Raw genomic sequence first — 21,068 nt, 5'->3', positions numbered from 1 at the left:
CCGGAAATTTTTATCGACAACATATTTGTCCAGTATGCAAGATTAGTTTTTCAACAAACAGTCGCTATCCAAATGGGAACAAATTGTGCACCTCTACTTGCTGACGTATTCCAACACTCTTATGAGGCTGACTTTTTAGCTGATCTGATCCGACAAGAGAACATCTGGTCTTTGCCTCTGGAACCTTGGTTCCCTTGATTACTCCTTAACATGTTTAACAAAATATGCTGATTTTTAAATAAAACTTGTACAATTTTCCCGAGATACCCTATGCTTTCGGTGAAATACTTTTAAGATGTTTAATAAAATATGCTTAATTCCAAAGTTTAAAAGAAACTACATAGTGAAAACAAAATCTTCTATATACACAGAAACATACAAATATGATACCTATATATTTGGAACAGACTATTGAATCTTGTGGTCAGTAAACCCTTTGTCTTTTTTGTTTATTCAACTAATTCATAATTGGTGTAATTAATTGTGGGCAAACAGGGATTGGTACAGACTTAATTAATAGTGCCTGTTGAGTTTTGACTTGTAATCAAGGTGCAGATATGACCATAAGTACAGGTGCCGATATTTATCGGTGAACAATGATGAGTTTTTTTTTCTTGTTGTTTGTGTGTGTCTATTGTGTTTGTTTGTGTTATGTTGCGTGGTTAATGTTTAGTATCATGTAAAATTACACTTACCTATAGAAAAATATGCAAGGGAATAATAAAATGCCTTCCCCGATCCGTAAGTCTAGGGACTGTTAGTAACACGACAGACTTTCATGGACTCATTTTTTTCATAATTCTTACAAATTTCAAAGACACTACCTAATCGATTTTAACATTACCTGTGGCTACTTTTCTTTAAAATAACTTAAACTTATTTTTTGTTTTCTTTTAAGAGTCAGTAACGATCGTTTCCGTTCCTTCCATTGTACAGACGATTTGCGCACGATACAAATCTTGAAAGATCTTGAGACAGGTACATTGTTCCGAATGAAACTGTGCCTATTGCTGAATAAAATTTCGAATCTACTTCTTTGAAATGTAAACAAAGCAATACAGAGGTTTTATTTTTATTATCAAGAAGAAAAGCACAAAAAGCAAATGTTCAATAAAACAAGAGGCTCCCGGGAAACTGAATAGCTCACCTGGTTAAATCTTTGTCTTTCAAGGGCAATAACTCTAAAAAGGAGCTGTCCGACAATTTTGCATCAAAGACGAAATGTTAGAAATTATCATAAGGATCATTCCATCGTTTCTTTCTGAAAATGCTAAAAAACATAATATTTGGCCTTTCAAGGGCAATATCTCTAACAACGAAATGTCCTACAATTTTTATCTAAGCAAACTTTTGTAGGCCTTAACATAAGGATCATTTCAGCAAGTTATTTTTCACCTTTCAAGGACAATAATCTTACAAGGAGTCGTTCGACAACTTCGATCCCCGGAGACTTTCGTAGATCTTTAGCAAAAACCGTTGAAAAAGGGCAAAAACTCCAAAATGGTTAATCAGATTAAAACGAAAATTTTAATACAGATAGATCTCAGTATGCTGAACACCTAAATCCCATTAAAACTTCGCTAAACCTAAAGATTTTGGATATATATGAAAAAAAAACTACTGTCTGACCCCTATGCCTTTAACAGGGTGAGCTAAAAAGGACAATAACTCCAACATGGCTTAACAGATTAAAACCAAAATTTGACCATAAATAGATCTAATCATGCTGAGCACTTTTATACTTTTACCAAAGTCAAACTTTGGCTAAACTTTACGGTTTTGGAGATATATGAGAAAATTTCCATTTATAGTAAAACAATATTTGTTTATGAAATAACAAAAAACTTGAATTTATTTATAATATGAGTGTACGGCATTACCAAATAATCATTCCCCGAAAGTTTTATTTAAATCCATCCAGCAGTTATGGAGGATTTCCTCAAAATGGGTACCCGACCAATCGAGTTAATCGCTTATAAAATCCAAATTATTTAAACTTTTTTCCATCTCTTAATTACATATTTAATTGAAAAAAAATAACATGAAATATTTAGTTCCAAAAAGGGGAGTTTATTTTGTAAAATATACGAAACTTTAAGCCGATCTCAATTATGCTTGACGAGGAACTAGTTTCTGTGTTTGATTTATAGAGTTTTGTCGGGGGGTTAATTTTTCTACTTAAAAAATGTGAATAAAGTATGATATATATATATGTATGATATAAAGTGACTTGTAAGTAAAATTAACCTGTGTAAAAAGTCCGCCTAAGTTTGGTTAGATAGTACTGGTACATGAAGTGGCTATCTAACTTAAAAATATACCATCAAAAGACATAAACCACAAACAATTAATCAAAACACACATCTAAATTATGAAACACTACAACATTATCATATAGACCTGACGAGCGACACGCAAGTGTCATAATTAAATATAACTCGAATATTCACAATTGTACTATAAACCTCATTCAGAATTTAGTGAAATCTAACTTCAAAAGGGTCATAATTGCCTAAGTCCGCCTGTGTTGACCATGCCGCATGCGCAGCTCCATCCATTTCCGTTGCCAAAGTGTTATCCTCTCTTAAACGATGTTGTGTACCACCGATGTCACTCTTACATTCAGGACACTTCGCTTCTTCTGTGGCTCCACCACAATCACCAATGGCATATATATGTCCTAAAAAATAAAATAAGTATTCAATTTACGCATCATTGTCCTCATCAAAGTTCAGGCGTTACATATGTCATTTTAAAGCAAATGTCACAAGGAAAATGATGAACAAATTAGAGGTATTATGATGTAAATACAAACATGATTAACCAGGAGGTATATCCAGGTTTGAAATTAGAGAGTTCAGTTTGACAGGCAGAGCCTGACAAAATTTATGAACGAATTTTTTGTCAATTGTTAAATTACATGTAGTAAACGTAGGTTATTTATACAATTTTTTATACAATTTTAGTATATTTCTAATTTTCAGTATAAGCTACGTTTCAAATTCATTCTTTTTTATTTTTTATTTTTAATTTTAAAAAATGACAAATGCATTTTGCACATACCCATACTACATTTAAACCAGTGTCCTTTTGTTAAACCCATGGCAGCAAGGATTTCAACCCGCTCTTCCTCTGATATTCCCAAGCCTGTAAGTGGTATAACTTCTTTCAAGGTTGATAAAGTCTTCTCAACTTCTCGTCTTTTCTTGACGGTCAGTTTCCTTCCGTCCGTCAAATTTTGTTCAGCCACCATAAAATCGAGACTTTGATTTCTATCAAGAGGTTTTACTAATACAACTCTCCGTTCTTTAAACCGCATAAATTTGTGGAGCAACCTTAAGCGCTCTATTTCATTCTGAATATCGTGTGTTTCCTGCCTTGTAAAGTATCGTCGATGTAATAATGCGAATGTCCGAACTGCTTCAATCTCACTCAAGATCTTTTTGTACATCTCGCCGTATCGGCCTGATCGTCCTTCATTTGTTTCAAATTTTGCAGAGATATCTTTGATATACTTTAGAATCTTGATCTGCTCTACAATTGTTCGTAAGGTAGTTTCATCTTTTGCTCCTGTTGTCAAATCATTGTGTATGCGTTTAAGTTGCCTTGCATCAGCCATGTCTATTTCAAAAAGTCCTCTTTGAATATCCTTCTCTAGATCATCTATGTTGGACTTGCTACCCATCATGCGTTGCTTAACTATTTCGATATTGTGAAGTATTTCCTTAATAACGTTCCCGTACCTCAAGTTTTTACGAATAGGAGTTTTACATTTTGGACATTCTTTTAATCTAATTCTTTCGTCATTTACTTCGTCCATCCATTTATCTAAACCTTCTACCTCTAAAATATGACTACAGTCTTCTAACTGAACGAACCTAGCATGTTCATCTTCCTCATTTCCAAAAAATAACGTAAACGCCTCACTTTCTGGGTCACATACTCTGCATATTTTAGGACATGGTTCACCGCATAAACCAATACATTTATGACCACAGTCTGGTAAAAACTTTTTGCATGGTTGACTACATCTGGGTCTGTCGCACGGTGAACTACATATCTTATCGCATCTAAAGTGTTCACATCTCCATTCGCAGTCTTCAGCACAGAAATCACACTCTTCACCACACTGTTTTCCACAATAATTGTGAATGCATCGGTTGCTGCATTTTTCTTTACAGGGAGGACAGTTGTTGCATTTCTCCCTGCAAATGTGTTCACAGACAAGTACTTTCTTACATGGCTCCTCACACCGCTTGTGAAGTCTTCCGTTTAGACATTCTCCACATGAACCTTTGCATCCATGACCGCATTCCAAAACTTCTTTACAGACTTCTGGACAAAAGTTCGGTTCCTTTCTTTTCTTATGACAAGGTATACTAGATGTGTGACTACATTGCCCTTGTTTTTCGACATGAACATTACAATCCTCGGTATGTTTTTCTCCACATTGCTTTTCACATTTGTGCCCACATGGAAGTGTTTTGTCGCATTTAGCTTCACACTTAAAATCTATGGGATCATAAAAGCATGGCACCATTTGAGTGTGTCTGCATTTAGGAAGACACTTCTCAACTTTGACCTCACATTTCGAGCATTTCTGATTGCATTTACGTGTGCATTTGTGGTTTCGAACACACGTTTTAGTGCAAGGCTTAGTGCATATGACCTCTTCATGTTTTAAATCGGTATGATGACAAACCATCGGGCATGTATGTCCACATCTGAGTCTAAATTCGCAAGGTCTCTTGCATCCTCCACCAGGTGAACGTTCAAAATCAGACGGATATTCAGCATCTATGGTCGATTCCGGAGAATTAGGGTGATTCTCACAGATAAGTCTAAGTTTTTTGCCGATGAATCGCTTTTTACGTGCATAATCAACAAATCTTCTCCACATCTCACTCTTTGCAGACAACATTTCAAAATTACCAATCACATACAGTCCTATCTTTGCACGGGACATGGCCACACATATTCTGTTCTCTTCTTTGATGAATCCAAGAGTGCCATCAGGGTTGCTTCGCACTAGGGACAATAAAATAATATCATTTTCTTCGCCCTGGTAGTTATCAACTACTGTCACTCGTACTCCTTCAAATTCTGCTTTCGGCATTCTATATTTTAATTCGTAAAGCTGACCAGAGTATGTTGCTAGAACTGTAATTTGGGACGGGGAATATCCCTGAAGCAAGAGGTATCTACATAGTTGTACGATGTAGTCAGCTTCGTGTTTGTTTGAATGGCTTCTAATATCTTTCTCGGGAGTTTCTGGCTCAACATGATCAATAAAATAAACATCTTTTGATATACCCCTTACTCTGTCGTAGGTTTTGACAACATCATGGTCAAGAAGATCAGGATAAATGATTGTCATCATGTCAGAAATCTCTGGCCTCATCCTGTGTTGTAGTGACAGACATTTTGGTTCAATTTTATTATTAGCCATCCGTTCAAATAAGGAGAGATCTAAGTTGTAGTCCTTAGCCAACTTGTAAACAGTTGGTTTTGGTTTCAGTTGCTTGTGATCTCCAATTAGAATTAAATGTTCACAGCGCCTGCTCAACGTAGTGATCACATGTGCTTCGAGGACCTCAGCTGCTTCTTCAACGATGATAATTCGTGGTCCAATCTCTTGGAGTACAGATTGATATTTGGCTGCGCATGTCGTTGTCAGGCCAATAATTGTTGAACTTTGCATAATTGTCTTGTCCTCTTGCATTATGATTTCATGGTACTTTTTACAAATATTTTCGTACTCTATTTCTTTGTCCTTGATCTTTTCTTGTAGATCATCACAGTAGACTTTTACCCAATAGCGATACATACGCCATCTTTCGTCTGGATCTAAATCCCAAACAAAATATGGAAAATTCTCAACTTCCTCCTCTGTCATTCGATCTTTTGACGAAAGTTTCTGTCTAATTTTTTTCTTCAGAGCTTTATTCTTCTTTTTAGGTTTTTGCCATCTCATACCTTCCTCCTTAGGTCTCCGAAGTAACAAATCAAGTTCTGATACATCTAAAGCTACTAAAGGTATGTTTTCACGAAGGATTTTCTCAAGACGATCTTCAAATGTTTCATCATCAGTGTCCGAATCGTCAACTGCACCACGCCTTTGGGCAATTTCTACGTCATTTTCGTCGTGTACGTTGACGAAGTCTTGTGGTCGTCGTTCAGCTTCTTCCCGGTAAGCATTTTCCTTTCTTTGATCCTCGTTCCCTTCTTGGTTTTCTTCAGAACCTGGTGGTTTTGATTCTTTTTCGGACCCTCCTTCGAAATCTGGTTCAAAGCCAAGAAATTCTCCAAATCCAAGCCATTCAAGAACAGCTGACTGCTTAGCTAGCATTTCCCTTTTGGTGTCTTCTCCATAAAAGTCGTACATGATTGATTCATATCCAGACTTTATCTGGTCATAAAGATTCCCCATAACATGTTTAATAGCGTCTTCATGAAGGATTTCTCTTTTTGCCTTTTCAATGCGATCAGCAATCTTGTTTACATCTACTTGGAGTGAGATAATGCTGTGTTTAACATCCATTTTGCTCGAATGTATTTCCAGAGGTATCTGTCTATTGTCGCGCATTGTCATTCGCTTGTTGTAAATACTAAGTGGTTTCAATATCTCACTTGAACTCCGACTGCCCAAGCGTAAAACACTGCCACTATAACACAGCACGACACCTTCTAGAAACTGGTCGAGAGCATGGTTAGTATAGCAAACAACGAGCATTGGTCGTTTCTCTTCAGTCCCCGTGTCTGGATTGATACTCCATATGTGTCTATTATGAAGCAACGCTCTTACTATTTTAAGACCGATATAAGTCTTTCCTGTCCCAGGTGGGCCTTGAATAACAACGAACTCTTTTGACAATGCCGCTTCTAATGCTTTAAGTTGCGATGTGTCTAAATGTAATAGATCACAGATAGATGTAGGCCATGATGCTCGGTCCTTAACATTGATATTCATCGCTTCTTCAGAAGCGTCAGTAAATGTATAATTATTTTCAACTTTCCGATCATCAAGCTTAATGTTTTCATCAACAAGGGGGCGCAAATCGTATGTCATATTCGGGATTCGCTGCAAATACGCTGGTTCCTTTACATCACTCAAGCACCTAACAATGTAATCTTCAAATGGAAAATCGCCAGCTTGCATATGTTGTAGACCTGTCAAAACATGCTTGTAGGCTTCAAAATAGGCAGTTGTTTCAGCCATAACAAACACAGTATCTGGTGAAATTTGGGATATCTCCTCGTAGTCTTTTTCGAATTTCAAATCTACAAGTCCCTTTTGAACGATTTTTAGATCTCGATTAGCAACGGTTGCAAACCAAACAGTCTGGAAGTTGTCGGCAGATAGACAAACCAATGATCCGTATATAAGATGTTTGCTTTGTTCCCATCGGATCTTGTGCATCCCTGGGTAGGTAAAACTAACTCGTCTACAAAGCCCATGGTAATTGCATATTGGACTGATGATCTGAACATCGCGATAAATTCTGAGTTCATTTAGTTTTTTGTTTGTGTTCTGCCCATGGGAGTGTATTGCTTCTATATAATTTTTAATACCATCTCGTAAAGGGGCAACAAAATCTTCTCGAAGCAGACGATACTGCACGTCAAGGTAATGCTCAAGATTTCGGTACCCGCCAAAAACCTTGTTACGACGAAGTAATGGGGGGTTGGCAGATTGGACTTCTTCCATGGTAGGAAAAAGTGGAAACTCGCGAAAGTCACCATCTGGTTCGTCTTCATCATCGTACTGGTTATTTTCTTGGTGTACATTTCGTACTGGTCGTCTTTCATTTCCTCGTCTTGTGAGGTTTTCGTACATTTCCCACATGTCATCGTCAAGAATAGTAGTATCGGACTTCAACACGTTGATAGGCGTGTCAATAAAGGATAAAAGTCCCTGGATTTTGATCCTTGACTTAGGTAACATAACTTTCATCTTTAAAAATATAGTAAAGATATCTCTAAGAGGTTGTTGAAATTGAAGTTGTTGTCTTGGTGTTCTAATATTTACAATACTTAGTATAAATCCTTCGACTTCGTCAAAGAAACTAGATCTTTCGACCACTGTAAATATATCAATAATTTGTTGACGCAACGATTCACATTCACAGCATTTAGCCATGCACCGCAACAAAAGAATATATTTCCTCCAATTATTGCTGCTGTAGTTTGTTTCATCAACCGCTTTTTGAAATGCCGTTTTGTATTTGTCAAATGTTAAAACAATGGCGTTTGCATCCTTTTCTTGTAGTTCCTCTAACTTTTTATATCCCATGAGACGTTTCCATGGAACTTCGTCAAGGTTCTCATTCTGCCTTTTATCCCCTCTTCCACGACCTCTTCCTCTTCCGAGTTTTCTGAAAAATTATACCGAGTTATACTATACATTTATCAAAAATAATTACGTAAGTGATTAATGTGTTTTGAAAACATATTGGGTATTTTTTTTATTAATAAAGAGTAAAAATTCTGCACAAAAATTTTGGGAAAAAGGAGAACAAAAGAAAGCTTCCATTTCATATTTTTAGAACTAAGATGATAAAATATCTCAAATGGTTTTCAGTTGTCATACGACATAAACTGTATGAAGTAGACGCGATGTGCCATAATAATACGTCCGTCGGAAGTCCAATATTTACAAACTTAGAAGAAACTGTTTTACATAGTATAATTATGTTTACATTGGTGTGTATGTACAGCTGCTTACCGGGATTAACACGGGTTCGATTTTTATCAATTTAGATCGAAGATCAGAATTATTGATATTTACAGTCGCCAGAGCCTTTTGATTCGTAAAGCCTGATAGCATCTGCAATTAATTGACACTACCGCAGTAAAAAAGTCCCATTGGCATACCCCAATTTAGGATCAAATACAGATAGTTAGGTCAATTTTACAGGTATTTCTAATATATCCAATTTAGTTCTATGTTATTTGCGCCAATAAACAAACCCAATCAACAACTTTTACTGTGAACTAAATATGCTGATTAATTAGGACTGTACATTTGTATTAACAAAGATCCAATTAAAACAGTTGATCTCTAACCTCTTATCAGTACCTGTTTGTTTCTATGCAACAAGTCGTTCACTGTCGATATATTCAAGTTGTCTATTTATTTTTAAACTATTTAATGCTAAGCTAAAAATGAAAACCCTGCGAGGCTATAAATGTTCATTGATAATAGAAATGAAATATAAAGATGAATGTTGAAGCTGTCTTCTGATATGTCATGCATGCGCAGGCCCTGGCGGATCAAAATATTAAAAAAAAAAAAAAAAAAAAAAAAAAAAAAAACGGCATTGGATCCGATCAAGAGACTTTGAGAAAAGGGTTCCATGCTATCATTTGCCACTCTTTGGTTTGACCAAATGTTGTACAAAAGGGTAGTATAATCCCCCGAAACTATCCCGATGTACCACTCACTGTATCGTGTATCTTTATTACGGTTACGGCCTCGTGACATCGGAAGCCCGGAGATGAAAAATAAAAATGAAACATTGCTCAGACGATAGCATAGAAATTTCAATAATTAATGCACTTCTGGGGATGGCGTCAGTCTGTGGGCTGGTGATATTGCTTTTTGCAATAATCATTCTATTGGACTAATTTAGCCATTTATGAAGATAATAGAGCTGCGGGTATCCCAGGGCCCTAAAAGGGCATGACTAGTAACTGCACCAGGCATAATTGCTTCAATTATATTCTAAGACTTTGGCGCTTATATTAATGTACATGTATCTGGACCTAGATGCCTAAGAAACTAAGCACTTTAAATGCCACATAGATGTCTATGCGATAACTTATCAACTGAAGAATGTAGCTAGTTGAGAGGGACATGTATGAAAGGAGATGATGTATTTCAATGATCGTGGCGGCTTTAGTTTGAATGATTTGACAGACAATTTCGACCATGGAGGTCGATAAATTGAATTTCGACTTAAAAAATTATAAATTGGGAAAGGCCATACGACTTAAAAAAAATTAGAAATTGGGAAAGGCCAACCAGTAGTTTGTTGTTCAATTACACAGTATGTCGGAGAGCTTTGTGTTCATTTATCTAGGCGTTCCATGTAAACCGACCTCGAACATGAATATTAGGCAAACTGGCGCACTGCTACGATGCATAATGAATAGGGTGTGTTTTTTCTTTTCGTAAAGACCCTCGTAATCAGAATGGTGAATTTAATAATAAATAAAAGAGTTCAATATTAACCATTTACAACAATAAGCTTATGTTTAGATACGTTTGAATTCGTTCACCATATTTTCCTTTTATCCGGCCCAATTTTTGCAATTGGACGATTATTTGCGGCATAAAAATTTAAACGAACGATATAAATGCATTCAGTACAAGAGTACGTTGATTTATTCCTTGCTATTAACATAATTGAAGTGCATATGCGTTCATTTCTTTTATATTTACAGCATGTCTTCAACTACTATAAAAAGTGCAACCTAAACTTATAATAATAATTTAATATCATTAAAATGTATCATTGCTCAGTAACAGATCCAGAGGCCTTCTTTGAAACATTTTGTAGTTGTTTGTTTGTTTGTTTGTTTTGGGGTGATTTAGCAAATAATAGCCTGGAACCCCTCCCTTTTTCAAAATCTCTGGATACGCTCTTGTCATTTTCTTTTTATCTGTAATGATACTACATTTAAAAATTTATAAAACAGCTAGGTTAGGCGGGGTTCGGGACAATCCCGTATGTCCGCAGTCACTGATATACTTTAGTAGATGAATTGAGTTCACATATCCGTACTTAATCAACAAGCATGTAAAAGGAATATAATTCATGCATGATTTCGTAATTGTGGCTTATGTACTCTTCGTGTAAATTCAGGTTTTTTTCCTCCATAATTTCTAATTTGAGTATTTAAACAGTGTGTAACTCACTTATAGATATCAAAGCCCTCGGCCATAATTCGTTTTCTCTGTGTTCTACATCATCATGGTGTCATCTGAAATGAAAACATACATGATAGATGTGCATGTAGTATAAGAAATATCTGATGCACGACATGCGCTTTCCAAAAAATTGGGAGCAATAAAATGGGGGGGCATTCACTATGTAGAAATAAGAGTTGGAGTACACTGCTAGAATATGTCATCATTTCAGGCTTTATTGTATTTTAATGGAGGCCATGAATTTGTGACGTGTATATAATGACTTCAAATACTCCCAGGAAAATAAACTCATGTTTACTTTAGTACTAAAATAGATTTAAATACTCAGTCCATGCATTTGATATTCATGCAAAGTATCGAACAAAATAACCACTCAATCCCGATGTCTGTGCAGCCCAGAAATTTACAGTCGTACATGTCATAAACATATTGGATACCAACTACATTATAAGTACTTTTCGAGATTCAAAACCTTTATTTTCAGCCCCTAGAAACTTCTTTTTTTAGCAATTCATGTGGTTGAATTCGAGAGTGGTTCGAGTTTAGATTTACATTATATTTTTGAATCCAATTGAAAGTAATAATAAATATCTAAATCTTGTGTCGTTTCATGACTTTTTATATTTTCTGGAAGTGCCCTCTTTATACTCTTCTGACATAAATTTATTAATATAAATAAAATACTTCGCAAGGTACAAGTTTCTGACCAGAATGACAGTGGTCAATTCTACAATTAGACGAAAGAAATTGGAACTTGAAACACAGATGAAGTAAATGTTCATTTTCAACCCTCTTCTACCGTTGGTTAGTACCCATTTAAATCAATGAAAACCTTCCTTGAATGGCGTGAGTGAAACCTTATAGTACAAATTTCGTGGAGATTCATACCTTTTTTACTAAACTTAGATTGGGATCCATTCTCGTGACACCACTGAGTAACATATCCTATACGGGCTACTTAGTAAAACGAAAGTAGGATGCATTGTTTTCGCCGACACGAAAAACAACGACAAAAAAGTATTGGCTTTTTAAAAACATTGGAAGGTCAACCTTACCATACCCTTTGGATAAGTCAGAAAAAAAGTGGTATGAAATAAACTAATTGTCGTTGAGCAACTATTTCAGGAAATCCTGATGATCAATTTTTAGCGTACAGTTATTAAAAGTGTATGCCTTTACTTAATTATGTCTTAGCACTTGCTTGACAAATTGCATCTACCATACGAATTTCCTGGTCAATTTTCTTGATCTCGGAGTTGAATACCTTTCAAATCAACCAATTAAAATGGCTTTAACAACAATGTCCAAAATAAAATGTCTAAAATATCAACTAAAGATAAATGGCCCGATCCTTGAACGGACCAATTATATAAAATGCTTCCCACGGCACAGCTCGATATCACCGCTGAGATGGAACCCTTAACAGATAGGCCAAGTATGGACACACCATGCAAGCTTGAAACAGATCTGAAGTAGACATTAGACACAGGATCAGAATTTAACCAGAATCAACGTGGCTCTCTTTTTTTTTGGTCACTAATTCCTAATTGTCTCTTTTCAAAACCTTGTAATTCAATGCAATCCTACCTACCTATCCTATGAATGGCACTTCTTGGCATAATTTTATAGAGGTCCATTCTATTTTACTTATTAAACTTCCATATAGACATCTGGAAAATGCTTGTTTCAGACCTCTTTTATCCCACAATTACTAATATGGATGAATTAAATCCCCGCCTTCCTTTGGTTGCATGACGCCTTGTGGTTTTGTTCCAAGGATCCGTTCCTTATAGTGAACTCGTTGTCCAGACTTCATGAAAATGTGTGTTTCTGTCCCCTTTTAGACCCTCACTCGTAAACAATTCAAATCTAAAGACCCAAAATCAATCTCAGAATGACCTTAGTGGTATACACTATTGTGTAACAATATTATAAATATCCACATACTTCCACTTGAGTTACATGTACAACAGATAAATTCTATGAAATGCTTGGTGTGGCACTTTTTGGCGCCTAATTTTCAAAAAGCACTCGAGGCCATAACCCTTGAATTCAATACCCATCTTCCTTACGTCGTTTGAAACCTTGTCGTAAAACTTTATAAAGAACAAACAACCAATATTAAGTTATTACACGAAAACAAATTTTCTGTGCAGACAATGAGCCAAGGAGACGGTAATGCCGATCGTATGCCCTCCCTTAAAATTAGGAATTTTTTTTGCTATAAATCTTGATTTTCATGAATTGTTCCTCCAAATTTTTTTTATTCTATTAACGTCCCCTTAACCTGACATTCTGAATCCCCTGCTATGGACGACGACGAGGCGGAAGACGACTACAGCGCCATATACTTTTATATGACTGCAATTTTTGCGCGGTCGCAGAAAAGGGAAAAAATCAACCTTCGCCATCAAAATATTTGAGCAACCAACAGAAATGAGCAATTAAGGAGACCTCTCCTACCTGAAAGGTATGACCAAACCGCTAAATCGATATAAGGGACCTGGGACGAATAAAGAAATTTATACAAGGCGTTATGATCCAGAAATTTTTTAAAAGGCTGTAGGCTATCACCCGCTTTTCCTTTTTTTCTTGCACAAATCATTTCTTTTTATCAATGTATTATTGTATTAATACTGAAAATGAAGTACCGAAATGATACACTGTAAAACACATTGCTGAAAAATTAATGAAAAAAAAAATAGTACTGAAATTTAATGTAAAACTCAACTTACTGAAAAAGTAATGTAAATGTAATGTAAACAGAGTAATGTAAAAAAACGGTACAGAAAACGTAATGTAATTAGTACCGTGAGTATGACAGTCCTGTGACGTTGGTAGTTTACAGTGAAAGCTGTCTAAACAGAACCGTCATTACTCCATTAACCTGTCTATTTCAGACATCTTAACTGAACTCCTCCATATCCAAAATTCAATATATTTGGGCTCTGTGCAAACCGAACAAAATTAATCCAAAATTGATTCGGTTTAGCAAGGTTTCACTGTATAATGAGTTAATAACTACCATGGTGTTTATGAAGAACTTGTTAATGACAGATGACAGACGATGGATGGACTACAAACGATACCCAGTGATAACATTTAAGTTCACATGGACCTCATTGATCTTCAGTCCACGTCAGCAAAACATATGATTTTATAATTAAACACATATATTAATATAATAAATACCACGAGATCGCTTTTTATCAGACAGTCAAAAAGGTACAATTATAAAATCCATCGCAACAGAAAATATGTGACACTGACAGTGTTTACATTCGATTTAACTACGACAATCTACATTTCTATTGTACCATGGTTAATATACTAATAAGTAAAATACTATACTTACTTTTTCTAGAAAAAAATCCTTTAGTATTAATCGATTCGAACATTGCCAAATATTTATTGTGCAAACTCAGACAACGTTATATAATTTTCAGAAAACGAGGAAAGAATTTCTACTTTCGTTTCTATAAATAGAACTTGAACTTCCCAAAAGCCTCAACAATTTACTAAAACTTCCGGTTTTTTTCAATCGAAAAAAATAGAAAGAACGTATTATTGGGGGACTATTATTAGACTTATAAAAGAAAAACAACTACCTGGGATTGTAAGCCCAAGCCTGGATAACCATACTCAAATATAAAGCTAAAATTACCATAGTTTATATGACCAATTATAAACTTCAATCTGAAGTCAGAGCATTTAATTCTTTTCCTACTATTCAGGGGCGGGGCGTGGAGGGCGTGTCCCCTAAAATTTGCAAAGCATGGGTTGTCAGGTGTAGATTTAGGCGGTTTTATATTGAAACTTTAATTTCTCGCTAAAAGATATCTACATTGCACCCACTCTAGAAGAATATTCCAAAAAATTAACCTTAAAAAAAGTAACCCCCTCCCCGGGTTTAAGAGAACCGCAATCACATCATTTTGCAAGTATTTGCTTGTAACATTCCGAAAATGAATATCATCGTTTGGATCAAACATGTATATTTTCACAGTAGCCAGTTTTAAAAGGGGAAGGGTTGTAATTACGCCAAAGTACTTTCACCCCGTTGCATTTTTTTTTGCGCTAGTCCCAGTCAGGAATTTCTGGCCTATGTATATTTTGTTCGTTTTCACTTTCAGTTTAGTTTTATGCTGCTGTAGTATATAGATCTCCAGATATTTATTTGGCTGTACCTGAGTATAATGCAAAAGGGGCAACTTATGTCAAATGGATAGGTACAGATGTACGGCCCATATCGGTCTACTTTTTATGATTAGTGATATTTGAAAAGGGTAGGTATAAAAGATAGTTGTAGTATTTGTGATAAGGGTTAACAAATAGGCTATACACAATGTGTTTACACATGGTTATTGATCTGGCATTAACTGGTTAAATGAACCTTAAAATTATCAAAGTAAATAATTAAGATTAACACATGATTTTTTTTTTGCAGGAAGTGATCCAATTAACCTTGACATGACAATGAAGTCCGTAGATACAATGTCATAATATGTTCTGACAAGCATCCTGCTGTGATATGTAGATACAGATAAATGCCATGCATATATATGAATGGGTTACATAAGTGCAAAATATATATATATATATATAAACGGGTGTCAGTTTTTCATTGTCAAAATATAGGAATGGGTGGGTAAAAATTTTCGGGGCCGCACAACCCAATCTAATTAAAACTAGATCTTGTAATTTGTCCACTACGTTCCCGCATTCAAGGAAATGTGGTGGACAAATTAATTAGATTGCGCAAAACCGTACTCTTTTACCTGTTAACTTAACCACCCCCACCCGGGGGCCCCCGTGGTGTAATAGTGTTTTGAGGCCAGCTACAGCCTGCCCGGTTTTACGTGTGAGGCTCTCCTCGTCGTTCAATGCAGACCCATGGGTGGCCTTTGTTTTGCTGTTTGTTATTTCATTGATTTTGTATGTTTGTTTGTTTTGTTCTGGTTTTTTTTTCGCTCAAAGAAAATCTTGGGGAATGATGCCTGGATTGAATTTCGAAAGTCAAAGGACGATTGATTGTTTTATTGATTTCAGTTTTAACTTTTAATACATTTCAAACCTCATGCAGGATTACTGTCTTAGGATAATTCTATGACCATATCAACTTGTAGAACGAGTATAAGTTTGCCAAAAAGTTTGCACACCGATATCGTTTCTAATTATATTGTACATTATTATTGTTTCAACATGACAGGATGTTTGTGTTGTAGGTTCATGAGCGTTATGTCATAATAGGATAATTTATTGGAAAAAGTGAATAATCAAAACATTATCATGAGTGCCGGAGAACGCCTAGATTTAACGAGTGTGTGGAACTTTTTCCGCGCACGAGTCTTTTCTTCGAGCGTTCTTGGCACGAGTCATCATATTTTGGTTATCCACGATAACCGATTGATTATCCTAATTATTATATAGATTTTCTTCATTATTTATCAATATTTTAACATGAATTTCAAATTATGTGAATGGCGGAATGATATAAAATTTGTGACTTTTGGCGGGAGGAAGTCCGAGAGTGAAATTACGGAATTTATTTTACAGTGTGAATTATCGAAATTTATTACACTGGGAACATTCGATAAAACATTGCTATCTATATATTAATTAAGTTTATAAAATCTTTTACTAGACCCTGTATTTAAATTATTGAAAGATTTGAGAATATTCCTTAATTTAGATGGTTCATGAAACCCATCTTGCTTTGTTGGGCAATGGATTCGGCTTTCACAATTTAAGCTTATTATAATGCCTTATTTCAAGTCTGCTATTGATTAGAAAGTTGTAAGTACACATGTATACTTGTTAATTGATGGTATTCAGAAATATCAGGCGGGTTGGATTATGTACCTCAAAGTAATGGTAATGGACGTTTTGTTTTGTTTGTTTTTTTTTCATGTGTGTAGAAATGAATGGCTGTAACACTTTCTATTTCCTGATGCCTTTGTACACCTCTTTTCTTGTTTTCTATCTAACAGAAAAAAAGGACTGATATGTTGATGAAACGCATCAAATCCACCAGCGAATGTTAAACAGAAAATATTTTCGGAGAACTATAAAAGGTCTTTGACAAAGAAAATGGCTTTTGGGGTTTCATGATTCAAAACGTGGACTATATTATGTGCCTGTCCCAAGCCAGGAACCTGTATTCTGGTGGTGGTCATTGTTTTTCTATGTTCATTATTATTCGTTTTACGTTTTTTTTCTATAGATTAGGTAGAGTTTCGTCTTTCATGAATAGTTGCTCTTCATTTACTTTAGTGTCTTTTACAACTTGCTTTATGTTTTGGGTTTTGTCCACAATTGAAGACCGTGTGGTGACCTGTAGAGTACGTTGCTTGACTTTTGGTGGATAGCTGAAGCCGCAGCGAGAGCGGGAAACTCTACGGCAACATGCACGTACAAGTTATCGGGGTGCAGCATATGGCAGAGTCAATGGCAATTTACTAATATGCATAGTAGCCATACTGGATTTCTGTCAACGATCGCCATACCAAAGGCTTATTAATAAAGAATTTGAAAAAAACTTAAATAAATTCAGTCTGGATACATTTTGTCCGCATATGGACTGTTTTTAACAATTGTATTTGATCTTATTTTCAGTATCATTTGTACTCATTTCGCTTTTCCCTTTGAATTAAAACAAAATCGAAGCGTGGAGTCCTACATTTTGCATTTGTCATAGAGAATAATCTAAAAGCTGCTTTGTCAACGATTTTGACTGAAATACTACCAAAAGAAGTAAAGACTATTATATTTGTCAGCATATGACGAGTTAGCTCCCTTTACAATAAAGGGGATCACGTTATTACTATCTCATGAATAAAGTACCCATCATTCAACTTAAATTGATTGCTTCTGACTTGTCACGGAAAACGGAAGTCGGCAATAGTGTACAGGGATTTCGATAAAAATCAACGATCTCAATTTTTCTTTGGATAACAATTTTGATCAGTTAATTTTTCATTGGATAACTTTCATCGGACTGGGAAAGGTAATGTAAAACAAGTACTATCTTTAAAAAAGATAGTCGACGCGGTAAAATTTTGTTCTTTCTACTTAGAATATTCTATATTTCATTCAGGAAATAACAAATGGCACGCAATTTCGAAACAGTTTTTTCGAACGCCATTAAGTTATCAGTATTTGGCCAATCGGGAGACAGAATTGCGATCAGGTGACTTGCGTTTCCATGGAAAAGCTTTTTAAGGTCAAAGGGTAAAAAGCGAAAATATGCCGACTTCGTCGGAAAGAGAGCACCAGTATTTGTTTTATTAATTTTCGGGATCTATACCGATACTTCGGAATTCCCTCTGACTTTTTGATTTAGAAAGTCATAACGTTTCATCATCTTGTCAATTTTTCCCGCGGAAATTAAGTCTAGATCTCTTCATGTTTAAAATCGTTACATTATCAATGATAACTATAAAATATCTTTTTATTACAATTTAATAAATGATACTGTAAACAAACACCATAGGTATATCCAGAATAAACTGTCGAATGTGCAGCTATAGTGTCATGCTTAAGGAAATATAGCTCCTATACTAAATTTTATGCCCAGACTTCATGCATGTCCTTAAAAAATTTGTATTATATGACCTTTGAGGTCCAAATACACAGGTCATTAACGGCATGATTGTTTTCTACCAAAACAAGATGTACCATAAATAAGCTTTAAGGTCAAGGTAAAAAGCTGAACTTCATATCAAAGTCGAGGCATCGCACATTTAAGATCAACACAACACTAAAGCATCAAATTGACACCACCTTCTATTAATATGGCTCAAACAGTTAACTTTACATTAATATGATATGAATAATCGTATACATATAGCAAACATAACGAAAATAATATTCAACATCCAGAAAACAAAATGCAAAATCTTTACTGCAATTTTCATTGATATACTTCAAATATAAAAATAAGAAGCCACAAAGGCGGCAAGCTTTTTTAAAATGCTAAATTTGCTTTGCCCTTTGGAATGATGAGAAAAAACAATTCATCGTCCGGAAGTGATATACTCCACAGAGCATCAATAATTAACGTCCCCAATAACTATTAGCTCACCTCGCCGTTGGCCATATGAACTTTTGTTATCACTGGGCGTTCGTCGTCGTAGTCTGTCGTTGTCGTCGTTAATAATTCTTCAAACATCTTCTCCTCTGAAATGAAGCTTAATATGATTGTTCCTTAGAGGATCCTGTACAAAATGACAGATCATTTAAAATGTTTCATCGGTCAAAAACACGGCCGTCGTTACTTAAAATAGAACATAGAGGTCAAAATGTTTTGTTTTTGTTTTGCTATTATTTCCTCCACTATAGAAGAATAATGAAAATGAAAGCTACTCATAAGATAAACATGATATTCTGAGATGACTGGCAATATTGAAACTACATGTATTTTTTTAGGCGGCCATAATCAAAATGGCTGCCATTTTGCGACCATTTTACCAGTTGTTTAGATTCCAATGATTTTGGTTTTTTTAAATTTTTATACTTGCTTTGATTTCAACGATATTTGGTTTATATTGTAAACATGGTCTCTTGATTTGAATGGTGATGATGAAAATGTTGGATAGCCATGGTTTAACTTCATTCTGTGTTCTTTTTTAGCAAATGTATACTGGGCTAATGCCCCTTTAGACCCGGTGGAATGACATGGCATAGGGAACCCCTGCCCAAAGTTAAAAAAATACACTTTGTAAACTTTTCCAACATTTTACAGTGTCTTAGGTACTCTTTCGAACTTACAGCAATCTTTTTCAACAATTTTTGTCAAACATGGTAAAAAAGCATGATATTTACTTGCTTAGTTAATATGGCAGTTGTTTGCAATGTGAGAGATTCAGGCTCTTCGAGAGGCTCTTGTTTTAAAATTTTAAACGAACCCTTGAACGTCTAAAAATATATATTACATAACAAAAAAGGATTGGAAATACATACAATATTTACATTATGAGAACGTCACATTGCAGTTAATGCCGTCCTTTTTACTTTCGTCCTTAATCCCTTTGGGATTCGGCGCTGGAGATATTTTTTGTTTCGGTGGTGGTCAAAAAATATCTGTACATGTTATATCCATTTATATGTACATGTATCATTTTTGTAACATTTTGATTGACAACATCAAAAGTATAGAAAACTTTACAAGCCTATATAACAAAAACGCAAATGTGATGAATTAATTTGTCAAAAATCCAAGACGGATAAGGGTTCATAGCCATCGCCACTATACATCACCTAAGATGCATGATATTTCCATACCTGTAGATCGTCTTCTTCATACAAAAACCTCTTGGACTTCATCACATGCGAACTAAACTCTATTATATACCTTTCACTTTACTGCACCCCTTTACAAAACAAACTTGACACTCCTGTTTCTGAACCTACCTCATCATTATACAGACTTGTTGCCATCATTTTGGATATTGGTTTCCACAGACTCTTTAATCCAGTTTGTGTTAAAGGTCAATATGAAAAACAAACGATCAGTTGCTCCACTACCATTTGCCAACAAAGGTATAGATACAATTAGTTCATTACAAAAACGTTATGAACAAAATTCCTACTATTTCAAAGACAAATCAATACCGATTATTGCATATTCTGGACTTTACTTCACCTATTGCATCAAACATTTTCAATTCTAAAAGGCTATAGCAGGACCTCGAGATTGAAGACTTCATGGCTGAACCACATGACTGTTGAAAAACTCTCCATTCAATAATGGTCTTTCCGATCACGTCATTATCAGAGATTTAAACATCATAGAAAACGAATCTCTCCGTAACGTCCTTTCCAAAGGTTCAATGTACTGTGAATCACGAATAATTGGAATTATAACTTAAACATTTTTATGGATGGACTATACAAGAAAAAAAACAAAAAAACAAAAACGAGTACATGAAGACATTGATTCATTGTCAAATTGGTAAAGGCTGTGAGGTCATTAATTTGAAGCGTTTGAAAGCTTTAAGTAGGTCATTTAGTGTCAATGCTACATCAGTTTGTAAAGATCCCGATGTAGGAAAACCATTGTCTTCTGTACATGGCAAATATGTTGTCGTACCACCAGACAAAGCCCAAAGAAGCATTGTTTTTGTCTGCAGAACAA

General features: G+C 35.2%; 1 protein-coding gene across 1 annotated transcript; it reads right to left on the bottom strand.

Annotated features, from left to right (window-relative positions):
• Window positions 1–1,060: 1,060 nt before the first annotated feature.
• LOC148624676 (NFX1-type zinc finger-containing protein 1-like) lies at window positions 1,061–14,428 on the bottom strand. Its single transcript, XM_088567511.1, has 4 exons — window positions 14,289–14,428; window positions 10,922–10,986; window positions 3,064–8,375; window positions 1,061–2,680 (listed from the first exon to the last, which is right to left on the bottom strand). The coding sequence occupies exons 2-4, from the start codon at window positions 10,945–10,947 to the stop codon at window positions 2,478–2,480; spliced, it is 5,541 nt and encodes a 1,846-aa protein (XP_088423637.1). The 5' UTR covers window positions 10,948–10,986; window positions 14,289–14,428; the 3' UTR covers window positions 1,061–2,477.
• Window positions 14,429–21,068: the final 6,640 nt, after the last annotated feature.

Source organism: Perna viridis, chromosome 2, assembly GCF_037379345.1.
Source record: "Perna viridis isolate PV_CMFRI_1.1 ecotype Kerala chromosome 2, ASM3737934v1, whole genome shotgun sequence".
In the NCBI taxonomy this organism is placed as follows: Eukaryota; Metazoa; Mollusca; class Bivalvia; order Mytilida; family Mytilidae; genus Perna; species Perna viridis.
This window is presented reverse-complemented; position numbering and strand designations above follow the sequence as displayed.